The sequence below is a fragment of the Plectropomus leopardus genome, chromosome 12, assembly GCF_026936395.1.
Source record: "Plectropomus leopardus strain MGB_pleo_1.0 chromosome 12, ASM2693639v1, whole genome shotgun sequence".
NCBI lineage: Eukaryota > Metazoa > Chordata > Actinopteri > Perciformes > Serranidae > Plectropomus > Plectropomus leopardus.
In genome coordinates this window covers 31,206,940-31,220,475 of record NC_142187.1, presented here as the reverse complement: position 1 = coordinate 31,220,475, position 13,536 = coordinate 31,206,940, and the positions used below count along the sequence as shown (strand labels likewise).

Below are 13,536 nucleotides of genomic sequence, written 5' to 3'. Positions count from 1 at the left end.
TTCAACCAAGAACTGCACAGGTTCTTCCCGAACTCCTAGACATTGTTATCAGAAGTGATTACACAGAAAGGAGATCTACGAGCAGGATGTTCGAGTGCATTGTGTAAATCTGATTGGCTTGTGGTGTTTGAGGGCGGGGCTTAGCTATAGACAAAGTGAAGAAAGGTTAGATAGACTTGAAAAATCCGAACCTTTCAGTTAAAGCTTTAGGAGGAAACACTGAGACGTCCAGTGCCAGCACAGGGCCACATAGCAGGACCCCCTCGCTCCAACACGAGCCACCCAGCACAACCACACTGGCACCACCGCCACCGCCACCCCTCCCTTGACCCACCGCCATCGCTTCCTGCCGCTGCCACGTTCACATCTGCATCTCCATGCACATCCTCATAGCCAGCAGCCCTGCCTGCCTCCTTGTCCCTGCACTCACTGTCTGCAGCTGCCCTGCTTCCAGTCAGCCAGGGCCGAGGGAGGGTGCTTCGGAGGGTGCTTGAGAGGGTGCTTGGTATGAATGGAGTAAAGGCAGCTTCTTCCATTTGGCTCAATTCAAAGCTTTTTTTCTGCATGATGAGGTTTCGTAAATATTTCTCTCTCTGCAGCTTTGCTACACCATGCTATCATTTGCGTGACTCATTAAGACACACAAATGGTGTAGCTGTTATGTTTGCACAACATATCATCACGCACACACACACACACAGACACACGTGGGACTGGTTACTCCATGGTGTTGCCAAGGAGACGAACCATAAAAAATGTGTGCACTGTCTAAAATAACCTCTGTTGAATCCAAAAAAAAAAAAAAAGAAGAGTTGCATGGCGCTGCGTGAGTTGCCTGTGGAAGAACCTCGCTGGCTGGCATCCTGCTTCCTGTTCTTGTTTTACTGCAGCTTAGTGTAAGTCAACATGTCAACATACGACTGTGTACTCTTCCAAAGGAGGTTCATTATCTCTGCGCTGCATGATCAGGCAGAAATCTTGGGTGTGTTTTCTAATCAGCCAGACTGTCGTATGGAATAAAACAAACAGCTCTTCAAACATTTTCCCCCTTCAAGAACCCGATCTGCTTTGTAGAGATAACAGAGTGAGGCTGCCTCCATACTCATCCTCTCCAGTGACTTGTTTCTGCTTTGCTCCTCTGCCTGTACGACTCGCTGGTTAGTCTGGGTGAAGCTGGGTGGTTTAGTCAAAGCTAACCACTGTACTAACAACTCACACCTGTCCGTCCATTGAGAGTTGTTGAGGATGATCATAGAAGTTTTAAATGTGAAAAAAACACAAAAAGCAAAAATAGTCACAGCAGCAGCAAACAGTCGGGAATACATACATGAAATACATTAAAAAAAAAGGTTATGTACAGAAGTGCATTCACTAGAGGAAAAAAAATAGTATTTTTACTGACAATTATCACCCCAGAATTCAATGATGTTATTCTAATAATCTCGTATTAACTCATAATAACAAGAGCCATATATACAAGATTTTGATCTCATAATTATCTTGTTAGTTGTTGGAAATGTTTTCTTAGAAGCATCTCATAATTCTAAGATGTTGATCTTGCGATAAACAAAGTATCCTGGACACTGTCGGATCACTTTATGGTGTTTCAATACCAAGACCATCATGTAAATTTAAAAATTTTGAGATTTTCATGAGATAAAAGTATAAATACGAGATGACTATTTCTGTATCTTCGCAATATTCGCAATATTCTTTGTGTAATTATCTTGTGAGGTGGTTTCTGGTAGTTATCCCTTCCGTGCCACGTAATTGTGACATCATTTCTTGCGTTGATCACGCTATTACTAATAATGAAATTTTTATGTCTGTTACTAAGTAAAGTTTCCAAAATGTTGTTTTTCCATTATGACTTTGGCGTCTTGTAATCATGACAAAACACATCAACTTGTGGAAATTTCCACAATTTATCAGTGGCGGCCTGCCACGCCTGCAACAGGTGGTGCCACGTTTTGATATTATATTTCTGGAGCTGGACCGATCATTGTGTGCTGTTGGAATACATATATATCATTTGGTTACGGTATATATGAAACTTGACCGCTAATTGCGCTACCTCTAAAGTTTACTTTCACTCACCTCTGCAGCAGCTGCTCCTCTTATCCATCAATCTCATCTGATCAGCTCGGACGGGATTGATTGATTTGTTATTAATCCCCGCATCTCAAACTCTGCAAACTGCTGCAAAAGAAAAACTCCTCAATATTTACACGCTGCGTTCACAGACCTAAAACATCTCTGAATTTAGAGTGGGAACACAGAATTATGAAAAAGGACACAAACACACCAAAAAATGGAAAATCCACTGAACATCCCCCGACAGCTACCGTCACACACAGGCTGTTATTCTGTGGTAGCACTACTTGTACTCATTTTGATTTTAATAGTTAATTATTAAAGACATTCAGCTCTTCAAACCATCAGGTAAAATTCATGCAGCTCTTGTAATTATGAGATTTTATTGAGATATTTACACGATAAATTTAAAATAAGGTATTTAATAACAATTTCTGTATCTTATTATCACAAGATTAATTTTGTGATTAATTTTAATTGTGAATTTGTGAATTTCATTAGTTTTAATTAAGAAGGGATTTCTTGTAATCATGATTAACGTGCTCCATAAGTGTGACAGAAGTCATTATTACAATATGCTGATGGTAATCAAATCAAAGAATCATGCACAGGAATTTTTATTCCACTGCAGTTTCTTTTGTACCTCGTACTTATGACAAAACATATCAACTGGTTCGAACTCTTGCTCCGGCTTAATTTTATCATTTTATTACGAAATTAACAACATTTAGATCCTCAGACCATCAGGTAGAATTCAAAAGTGCGGCTCTTGTTATTTAGATTTTTACGAGATATTTACAGACAAAAATAATGCAAAATCAAGATAACAGTTTGACGATATGTAAGTAACAATTCTGAGATTTTTTTTCTCTTAAGAGTGAATGCTACATACTTCTGTAGATATCCATGTGGCGTGATAGCTTAAACGTGAAATAAATAAAGCGTGGGGCGCTGCTACAAGAGGTGGCAACTAGCATGGCGCTGTCCTGAAGCTCGACTGAAGCCTTAAATGCCTCCGGTGTGTTTTTTAAAATGCTTTCCTGTGTGAAAACTGTGGTGCATCGCTCAGGCTCAAGATGCAACTCTTCCTTAGCTGACTGCTTCTCCACACGGCTGTGCACAGGCATGTGTTGGAAACTTTTAGCGTGCTGTAGCTCTCGCTCTGCAGTTTGCCGTGGTATCTCTCAGCTGTTGGTTTGGACTCATGTATCCCTCATTGCATGCGCTTCATAACAAGTGTTTTGCATTCTTTTCCCCCCGATTCCCTCTCTTTGTTCCTCTTTGTGTTCCCGCCAGATGTTTCAGCCCATGATTTTGTTCATCCTCATTCTCGTTCTCTTCTCATCTCTGTCATACGCCGTCATCTTTAAGTTGGTCTTTCTCTTTGCGCTTTTCTTCGTACTCTAGTCCGTTTGTTCTTCTCCACACCGTGTAGTCTGTTAGTTAATTTTCCCCCCTTCTGCTTATATTCTTTACCCATTTTCTGTTTTATTTCTGTTTCCCCCCCGCCCGCTTTCTTTCCTCGTCCCCTCACCCTGTTTGTTGTCTTCTGTCTGTTTCGTCCACAATTCACCTCACACATCTCCCCCTCCACCACCACTTCCTGCGCCCCTGTATCCTGCACCTGTCACCCATCCCCCTGACCCCGAACACCCACCGTCCACACCCCCTGCCCCTCCCGCCCTCCTCCCTCCCCCTTTCCCCACCCCACGTCACTCACAGTCCGGTCAGAGGGATGAGCTGGAGTGGCGTCTAGGACAGGAGCGAGGCGTGGAGCCCCAGAGCCAGAGCCAGGGTGGGGGCCAGGCCCAGAGCAGGGGAGCCACAGGACCCACTAGGTACCACAGGCCCCTGGCTTTAAGAGCAGAGGTCAGTGCCTCCTCCCTCCTCCATCTCCCTTCCACCTGTGGGACTGAGTAAACACTGGTTCCACCATGAGCCCCCTGCACGGGCTTTCTGTCCGCCTGGACTCTATTTTCTAATCATTTAAACTGATTTAAATCTGATTTGGTTTCCTCTCTATAGAGCGACGAACTCTTTCTTACACATGGTGAAGTGTTGCTAAACGCAGCTCTGCAGGGCCTGTAGACGCCCCAAAAAAGCATGTCGTTTTTAATTTAATTAATACAGGCAATAATCGGATGAAAGTAATCTAAAGTCATGCTTTTGCAAAATGCATTTTTTAAAGTTGTCACATCGTGGTCACACCTTAGAAGAAATGCAGTAAATGTTGGTAAAGAATGAGGGTCATTATCCAGACAAAGACATTTTTCTGGGTGCGTCTGGAGTTTGTTTATGGAGTGTCTGTTGGCCCGAGAAGCAGTGCACCATGGTAAGAAAGTCTTAAAGGGATAGTTCACACTTATCCATAGTCAGTGTATCACAAACAGTAGATGTCAGTCTGCACGTCCCCAGTTTGGAGCAGGCTGGACATGGACGCTAAACAATATACTGCTGTGGAGGGGTTAGCAACAAATGTATTTTAGCCACCTAAAAAAACAGCCCTGCCTAAAGTTTTCAATATCAGTTCAAGCTTATGCTATACTGATAGTATTTTAACTGCTTTGCCTTAATGTCAGACAGTAATTTTCAACATGAAAATGAGGCCGTTGTATGACGCTTCACATACAGCCTTTATTCAGAAAAACAGTGATTTAACATTTTTTGGTCTCCTGCTGCATTGGACAGTTGTTTTCTTTGTGTTATTGTGTGACATTTCATGCAACAGGTCAATTCAAAGTGTTTTACAGAGCAATAAAATACAAAAAATATATAATAAAGATTTACAACAAAAGTGTAAAGTATAATAAATTACAAAATAATTTACAATTTTTTAAAAATAAAAATTATTGAAAATAGCAGACGTGCAAACAAGAGGTGCAAAGTTAAAAAGTTTTTTTTTAGTGATTTTTTTTTTTTTAAAAAAAAAAGGTTAGTTTGGATACACCAAAGTTGCACAATAACACAAACTAACTATCTAACTGATCAAAGCAGCAGCAGAACAGCAGCTTCTGTGTTCAGCGAGCTAAAATTACTGTTTTTGTCAGTGGAGTCTGGAGGCTTTGACGAGAGCACAGATGGGGAGTTAAAGTCGTAAACAGCTTCCCCGTTAGTCTGACAGAAAGATAACGTCGTGAAAATACTCTCAATATAGCATACACTTAAACTGATATTGAGTTTTTTGAGTGGGACTTTTCTTAGGTGGCTAAAGTTTGTTTTAGGTTCTCTGTCGGACTCCAGCCTGTTTCTCCAAACTGGGTGTGCACTGACTGACGTGTGCTGTACATGATGAACTGATTTTGGATACTTCATACAACTTTATATTAGAAAATCTGAACTATTCCTTTAATTTGCTCCATAGACAAGCAACTGATCACTTTTACAGGTACAGGTCAATTCTGAGAAGTTTTTACTTTACAGTTTATTTACCGGAGAGAAAAACAAGCTAAAAAAAATATCTGATTTCTTTACCAAAGTTACAAATGTATCTATTGTACTTCTACTTTAAATCCATTTAAGGTCAATTCTGAGGCTTTCTCACATCTTAACATAAATATTTAAAGTGTCTCTCTGAGCCATGAACAATAAAGTTCGCTCATTTTAAATAACAGAAAATCAGATTTTCACAATCAGAAGGCCGCTCGGTCCAGCATGTCTAGTGACACTCCAGCAAAAGTCACTTTTTAAATGCTGAACACAATTTCACTTCATTCACTCTCTCTACTTTCACACTAAATATCCACTCCTACAGCCACTGATCTTATTTTTTATCTCTTTTTGGTTTAACATTTTCTGTTTGCTTTTTTAAATTCACACCATGCGCCCCTGGACATTTTGTGATTGATTTGTACTCTTTTAAAGAAGCAGATTGCATTTGTACTCGAGGGCTTTTTAATTTGTCGATTGCACGTTGTGTTATGAATGTATATCTGCCGGTGGACAGTTTTTCGCCCTCTGAAACAGTGTGAGGCAGCAGCCATGTTCAGCTGCAGCGGATCGACTTGTTAGGCGTATGTGTGCACTCAGTGTATCACGGCTGAGTCTGCACTCTGCACTGATGCCCCCTGGCACCGGTTCATCACTACCGGCTGCACCGTCATGACTCGACTCAGCAGATTAAACGTATGTAAAAGTGCAGCTCACACAAAAGTGTCACAATACACTTAAAACACAAAATCAAAGAGCGCAATCACAGCCGGCGAGCGGTAACCTCGCTGCAGCGCACATCAGCTCAGATCTCTTAAATCCTTCAGTGACTCGGCTGTTTAATAAACCGGCTGTGTAATCGCTGGACACTGTGATTCATAATCGCTGCCTCATGCTTGTGTTCATAGAGAAATTGCCCCGCTGTTACGTAATGCGGAGCGCTGGCAGCGGTGATGTGACACTTTACTGTTACAGTTACAGTTATGGCACATTCGTGTGGATTTCTTTGTGTGCTCTCTGCCGCAGTGTAATCTGTGAGGTGAAGTGAATGAATGGAAAAGCGGCTCGGATATGGCAGGATTAGCGCTGCACTGTAAGGCCTGTGTGATTTGCATTTGACATTGGGCTGACAGGGAGGTGAGCCAGGGTCAGCACACACTGAACGGCTCAACTTACTGTTAAGAGGCTGCGGTGAGCGCCCGCATGCAGGATAGACGAAAGAAAGCGCATTAAAAGCCGCTGCAATTTCCAAATTGTCAGAGTCTGAACTTTTTCGGAGGACAGACAGGGATGTCTTGTAAGTGAAATAAAGAAGAATCATTACATTCATAAACATGAGCATCTCATTTCCCCACAAGCATTTTTTCACCTCTAGTAAAAACATTAAATCTTAAATGTATTCAGTTTCTATTGTGATTGCTGTATTTTTCATGATTTATATCTTAAAGGGTAACTTCAGTATTCTTCAACCTGAACTTTATTCCACTTTTTTTTAAATTTGTCGAGGCAAGGTTATTCATGTTGCATATTTCAACGATAAGGCAATTCAAGGTGCTTTGCATAAAGCATCAAAAGCATCAAGACATGGTGCAAAAGAAGTTCATTATAAAAGGACATTGGAAATCTGAAAGAGCTTAAAAACAGAACACAAACAAGCTAAGAAATTACTAAGACGTATGAAATACAAGAAAGGGTAAGAAATCAATAAATATTTAATTTAATAAAAGGCGATGGCAAAGAGAAAAGGATAGAACCGAAAGAAACGGGCTGCAGTCTAACCATTCAGGCCGTTTGTGCCTCATCACGTTACGTCCACTGAAAGTATTTGTTGTTGCCGTTGACGGACTCAAGTGTCCTTCAACATTACGGAAAGGAACCTTTACGTTAAGAGTAAGATCATTTTTTGTTTAACTAGAAACTGCAACAACATCACTTTAACAAAACCCACCAGACTTCATTTAAATAAACAGATATTTTATTTATAAACAAAACAGTTGACAAAATAAAACTCACAAAAGTCGTCTTGGTTCGTCTTTACACGTTTCTAACAATCGCCAACTCTTGTTTGGTTGAAATAAAACCTTAATTTATCCAGTTAGATGTGAAAATATGCTGACTGTGACATCCTAAAATTACAGTTTATTAAAAAGGAGTATCTTAACCTTTGACCCCTGAGCAAATTTGTGTAATTTCTTTCAAAAACATGGATAAATCAGTGAGCAAGTTGGTAAGAAATGTCCTGCAAATTGCAAAATTTAGAATAATATTTTTTAAGGTGTAAAGGTAAGGAAAATTTTCTAATTGTCATAAGATATTTAAATTTATTTTACATAAAAAATACAATTTTAAGTAGTTTTTTAGGCCATTTCCCTGTCCTTTTTTCTCTTTTCTTTTCTGCTTTTTTCTTTTTTTTTTCTCTAAATTTCTGGTAATTTTCTTTCATTTTTTACTAATTTCTAGCAAATTTTTGAGTAATGTCCTTTTTGTTGCTCACTGCCTTCTTCCCAATTTTCTTTTAAAGAAATCATGCCTAATAACTAAAAAATGCTGAGGTTTAAGTGAGTTAAACAGAAACGATCCAACTCTTGAACAAAAAAGTCTATCTCTGTATAGATTCTTTCCATAATGTTGTCAGATACTTAGAATAAAAAAATCTGAGCCTGTCAGTGGCCAAAAAAGCGCTTTAATGGATGCAAACTGATGCTGCACAATTGCCCTGAGTGGTTACATTGAATCTTTTTGCAGCTGCTGGCTGCAGCGCTCTCTCTCGATACCGGACCAGTTCAAAAACTGCTGCTCCCATTATTTGCTTGGATACAAAAAAATAGGGTCCAGGTTGAAAAACACAGAAATTTCCCTTTAAAGTGCGTTCTTGGATCTAATACCTGTCACAAAACAAGTTTTTTTGGTCACCTTTAGGCAGAATCAGACGAGCTGTTTACGCCTGTTTGCAGTCTCTGTGCTAAGCTAAGCTAACCGGCTGCTGGCTGCAGCTTCGTATTTTGTGGAGAGACACGAGGCTGCTATTGATCTTCTCTTTTTCATAACGTCGGACTATTTCTATATTTTCGTTTGAGGTTTGATCAAAAAAGCCTTGATGAAGAATTTATTTAGTCGCGATCGAAATGTGCAGCATTAAATTATCATCACATCCTGAGACGGTGCAGAAGAAATGTCGAATGGGTTTCTTCTTGTGTGAAGTCAGATCTCATTTGTGGTTTCTCGGTCCTCTTCGGAGAGTTTTTTAGTCTTAAATTGAAAAGGGCAAATCAAGCGTAATCATCTCATACACAAATCTTTGTGATTTTGTTTGACTGTCAAATAAATCTTCACGCAGAGAGAATAACAGAAAGACAGTGAGATATAAATATGAGATGTAATTTAATTTTTTAAGTGTTGTTGAAATGACTGTGTGTTGTGCTGTTGTGGGTTCAGCTCCGGGACACGCCTGCTTCTGACATCCAGTTTCGTCTGGATCACGAACGAAGGCTCAGAGCGGCGACGGAGGAACGGGAGGCTGTCACTTCTCTGCCTCAGGTACAATAATAATGCAGTCAGTCACGCCGTACGAACACGAGCCTATAAGAACATCGGTATCACACTTCAGTTCTTCTGCTATCTCTGCTAAAGTTTGAACATGATTTTAATTAAGTGTCACCACTGCAGAGGCAAAAAAGTTCTATATTAATATCCAAACCTGCATTATGTTTAAGACTTAGATTGATAACAGCTGTCCTCGGTGTGTCACTTGCAGTTTGCACCAAAACCTCTTTTTTGTGGCGACTCTGTCTAACACAAAATGATCCTTTTGATCAATTTTTAAAGAGAGAAAGAAAGAGGATGTTAAGTTTGGGTCTGTATTTTATAATATGAGCTTTTTGTCATTTTAAGCCACAAAAACATTATTATTTCATTATTATATCATTGTTATTTTTGGACGTTTTTATGCCCCCGTGTCGATATCGGGGCCGGAGGCATCATGATTTGGGGGTTTCGAGTCCATCCATCCATACCATTGTCTTGATAATCTCAAGAATTTCCTTAAATGGGACACAAATGTCCACTAGGACTTCAAAATGAAGTGATTGGAATTTGGTGGTCAAAGGTCAAGGTCACTGTGACCTCTTTTGTGTCATTTTCGTGAGTGCAATATCTCAAGAACGCCTTAAAGAGAAATTCGTTACATCTGGCACAGTTGTCCCCTCGGACTGGAGAATGAAGTGATTATAATTTGTGGTCAAAGGTCAAGGTCACTATGACCTTAAAAAAGATGTTTTTGGCTCAAGAATCCATACGATGATAATTACACAATATAAAATGTCTGATATGATAAAATGATGAAGTGACAACATTATATATATCCAAAACGTCAAAGGTCGACTTCACTGTAACATCATAACATTTTGCAAAAACCCTTTTCCGGCCTTTACTCAACGCCATAACTCCGAAACAGAAGGGGAGACTTTTGGTCAGATCCTAAATTGGTGACACTGATGAAAACTTGAAACGGAGCTGATTGTAGAGATCGTCTGTGCTGACGGGGGGAAAGATGTGTGCAAAAATCCATGTTTTCACAGACATGGATGTAAACTTACAACTGCAACTTGATGCATTCAAGGAAACATACAAATACAAGGCTATACTTTTAGTTTGATCCAAAGAAAGTATCATAAAATATATTTATTATTAAAAAATGGCAGCTTAATTCTCTCTCAACCCACTATTACTCAAACATTTCATGAGGCCAAATATGAAAAGAGAAAAGACTTAAAACTGCACACTCCACACATCACGTCAATTAGTTACTTACCCTTAAAAAGTATTTGAATATGACTGTTTTTCCACCTTTTATTGAATATCTGAATCACATCTTTCCCCTGATCCCTTCAGCTGCAGGAAGACGAGCGTCTGCGTCTGGAGGCCCAGCGAGGAGGTCTGGAGCTGCAGGGACTCCAGACTCACGAGGTGCCCTGGCCTCAGGAGAGAGCCATGCTGCAGCAGGAGATCCGCCTCTTCAGACGCAACACCATCATCTTCTACATGAAGCTCAGGTGGATCCTCATGCACTGGAGGCTCAGCCGCAAGGACGACTCCGGAGAGGAGTCGGTGCACGCGGAGGTGAGTCAGAGCTCAAGAAAAACCCAAATATACCTCCAATTTATAACAAGTTGGAGGTGTATTTTTGCCAAACCTTCATTTGAATATGAGCTGTTGCAGCTGATTCTGAGGAGTCTCAGTAATGACAGATATATAAGATCGATCAAAAGATTTATATAATTTGTCAAATATCAATGAGACTTTCTGATTAAATAAAGCACTAAAGCATTAAAGTACTAATTTAAACTAGAAATTGCAGAACTGAGGAAGTGCTGTCATAAGTGAGGAAACACCAGAGGCAGAATAAACCAAACAAAAAAAGAAATAAAATAATATTAAATAAATAAAAAATTGATAAAATAAGATAAAAATAAAATAAGTAAATAAACAACAGGTAAATAAGGAATAAACAGGTAATTATATAGCTAAAATGATAATAGTAATAATTAAAGATAAATAACTACAATTCTCAAGCTTTAGATAACTGTGACAAGATAACAGTACAAAGTAAAAAAAGTAAATATGTTAAAAATGATAAAATTATATATGAAATATTAAAACTGTGGAACAGGTTAAAATGTATTAAAAATAAATAAACTATATAATAAAATAAGATAGAATGAAAGTTCATAAAAAATAAAGTTGACAGCCAAACTAAAAAGGTAGGTCTTGAGTTTGCTTTTAAAAATATCCACCCCCTCTGCGGCCCTCAGGTCCTCAGGCAGGCTGTTGCACAGACGTGGACCATAGTAACAAAAAGGTGCTTCACCATAAGTTTGTGTTTTAATTTTTAGGACTGTTAAAAGGCCACTGCCAGAAGACCCTGAGGGTACGAGAGGGCTCATAAGATAAAAGCAGATCTGAAGAATAATTAGGACCAAGACCATTAAGAGCTTTAAAAACTAGTAAAAGCTAGTAAATATAATTAAGGTACCTTAAAACCAAAAATGTGTACGGTGCAGTACCGTTCTTAATCCACAAAGCACTGAAGCATGAAAACGGCAACAAGACTGTGATTTATCCCGAACTTTGTTCAGTCCTGTACTTCCCAGCATGCTGCTGGTTCGGCTGCAGGCCTGATTGATAGTTTGGTTAAGTGGTCGGCCGCCTGATTGAGCGAATTCATTTGTTGTTCAGCTTTTTGGTTCAGCGATCAATGTTTCACATTTTCTTGTTTTTTTAAGCTCCTAGTTGAGATTGATTTATGAGATTTAAGTTTTTCTTTTGTTTTCTTTTTTTTGAACGCTTACCTGATAAGCATTCAGAGCTTTGCACTGCACATCAACCAGAGACCACGGAGCAGTTTGTGATTTTTCTGTTAACTGAGATGCGCTGTCGACCCAATTTTTTACTGTTTATACGAAAAGCAAACCTACTTTTCCTACTTTATTTACAAAATATACACATAACTTTGCTTTTTTTATTGCTCACTGTTTATGACTCTACACAGCGTTTTATAGGAAAATCCTGCGTAATAAACCTTTCATTTCTCCTGATTCTGTCCTCACTGATCTGTTTATTCATGCAGCATTTTGTCGTGAAACCAAATTTGCTCCTGCAGATGGTGCAGCAGTGAGGAGTCCACGTGTACCTCACGGGATTTTTACCACCTGCCCTTGACTTGCCTTTGAATCCCTACAGAATATTTTCTCAAGTCAAGTTTCTTTTCAAAGCCCATAATTACCGTTGCTGCTGCTTCACCGTGTAAAATAAAATGGTGGCTGTCAGTTTTATAAACTTGGTGAAAACAAGTACGAATGGCCTGGTTCAAATGTCCCCATATATGGACTCACAGACTTCGATGTTTACTTTTTATTAGTCTCGTTTCTCCTAAACTCAGGAAAAAAGGAGAAAGTAAAATGAGAAGCAGTACTGCATGTATTTTAGCCTGTTTTACGTTCGTACTTGACTTTGTCATTTTCAATTTGAAAATCTTTTATTGTAACATTATATGACAGAAAATAAGAAAAATCAATATGTCCCCTCTGAAGACAAATAGGACACAGCTCACCTTTGTCTTACAGGGAGTCAATAATAATAATAATAATAATAATAATAATGAACTTTATTTTTTTTCATACATAAAATGCACCTCAAAGTGCTTTAAATGTGAGAGGGCTGAAATTTAAAAGCTAACTATATATACACACACACACACACACACACACACACACACACACATATATATATATACATATATATATATATTTATAAAATAAAGTCATGATACATAACATGGACATAACACACAACCATTACTCTGGAAAAAGTTTCAGACAGGCCAAAGGTGAAAAACAAATAAAATAAATATAAACATAAAAAAAATATTAAACAACAGAAGTCAGAACAGAAATAACAACCATAATGTGCAATAAAAATACATACAGTCACAAATTCTTAAGAAATGTGTTTTTTTTTTCATCAAGATCTAACTGTTGGTTCATTTATTCCAAAGAACTAAAACTAAATATAAGTGTGACTGTGTGAATGTGACAGGTTGAGTGTATCCTGTGAAGGACTGTTTAAAGACTGGAGACTCATCCAGGGTTTTCTTTGCCTTCTGCCCAATGCATGCTGGGAAAGACTCAGTGACTGTGAGCCTGAAACAGAAATTGTTGGTACAAAAACAAAAGAGAAAAAACTGGGTGCATGAATTAAAACACAGGCTTTTCATGGCGTGTCATCTGTTCCAGTTTGAGAAGTTGGAGGGCATCCCAGAGTTGGGAGTGATAATGGAGCAGGCGGAGGCAGATTCGGATCGAGACGACAGACTGTGTTTACCGCAAACTCCAGGGGACGTCCCCGACACCGGGCCCATCATCCCTCTGCCGTCACCTGATCGACACCTGCAGCATCAAAGACAGGTGCTCACACATTCATGACTCCTCTGCTGAATTTTATTCAAACAAAACCAGAAAG

General features: G+C 39.1%; 1 protein-coding gene across 4 annotated transcripts in view; it reads left to right on the top strand.

The window, feature by feature from the left end:
- The window catches only part of mtcl1 (microtubule crosslinking factor 1), an 89,701-nt gene that overhangs the window by 46,932 nt on the left and 29,233 nt on the right, over positions 1-13,536 (top strand). For 3 of the 4 annotated variants that reach the window (XM_042497894.2, XM_088085819.1, XM_042497898.2), the window contains exons 6-9: positions 3,817-3,963; positions 8,956-9,057; positions 10,411-10,638; positions 13,311-13,481. In XM_042497894.2, the coding sequence (XP_042353828.2) occupies positions 3,817-3,963; positions 8,956-9,057; positions 10,411-10,638; positions 13,311-13,481 (648 nt within the window). The remainder of the gene's footprint in view (positions 1-3,816; positions 3,964-8,955; positions 9,058-10,410; positions 10,639-13,310; positions 13,482-13,536) is intronic. The other variant, XM_042497897.2, reaches the window with a different exon arrangement.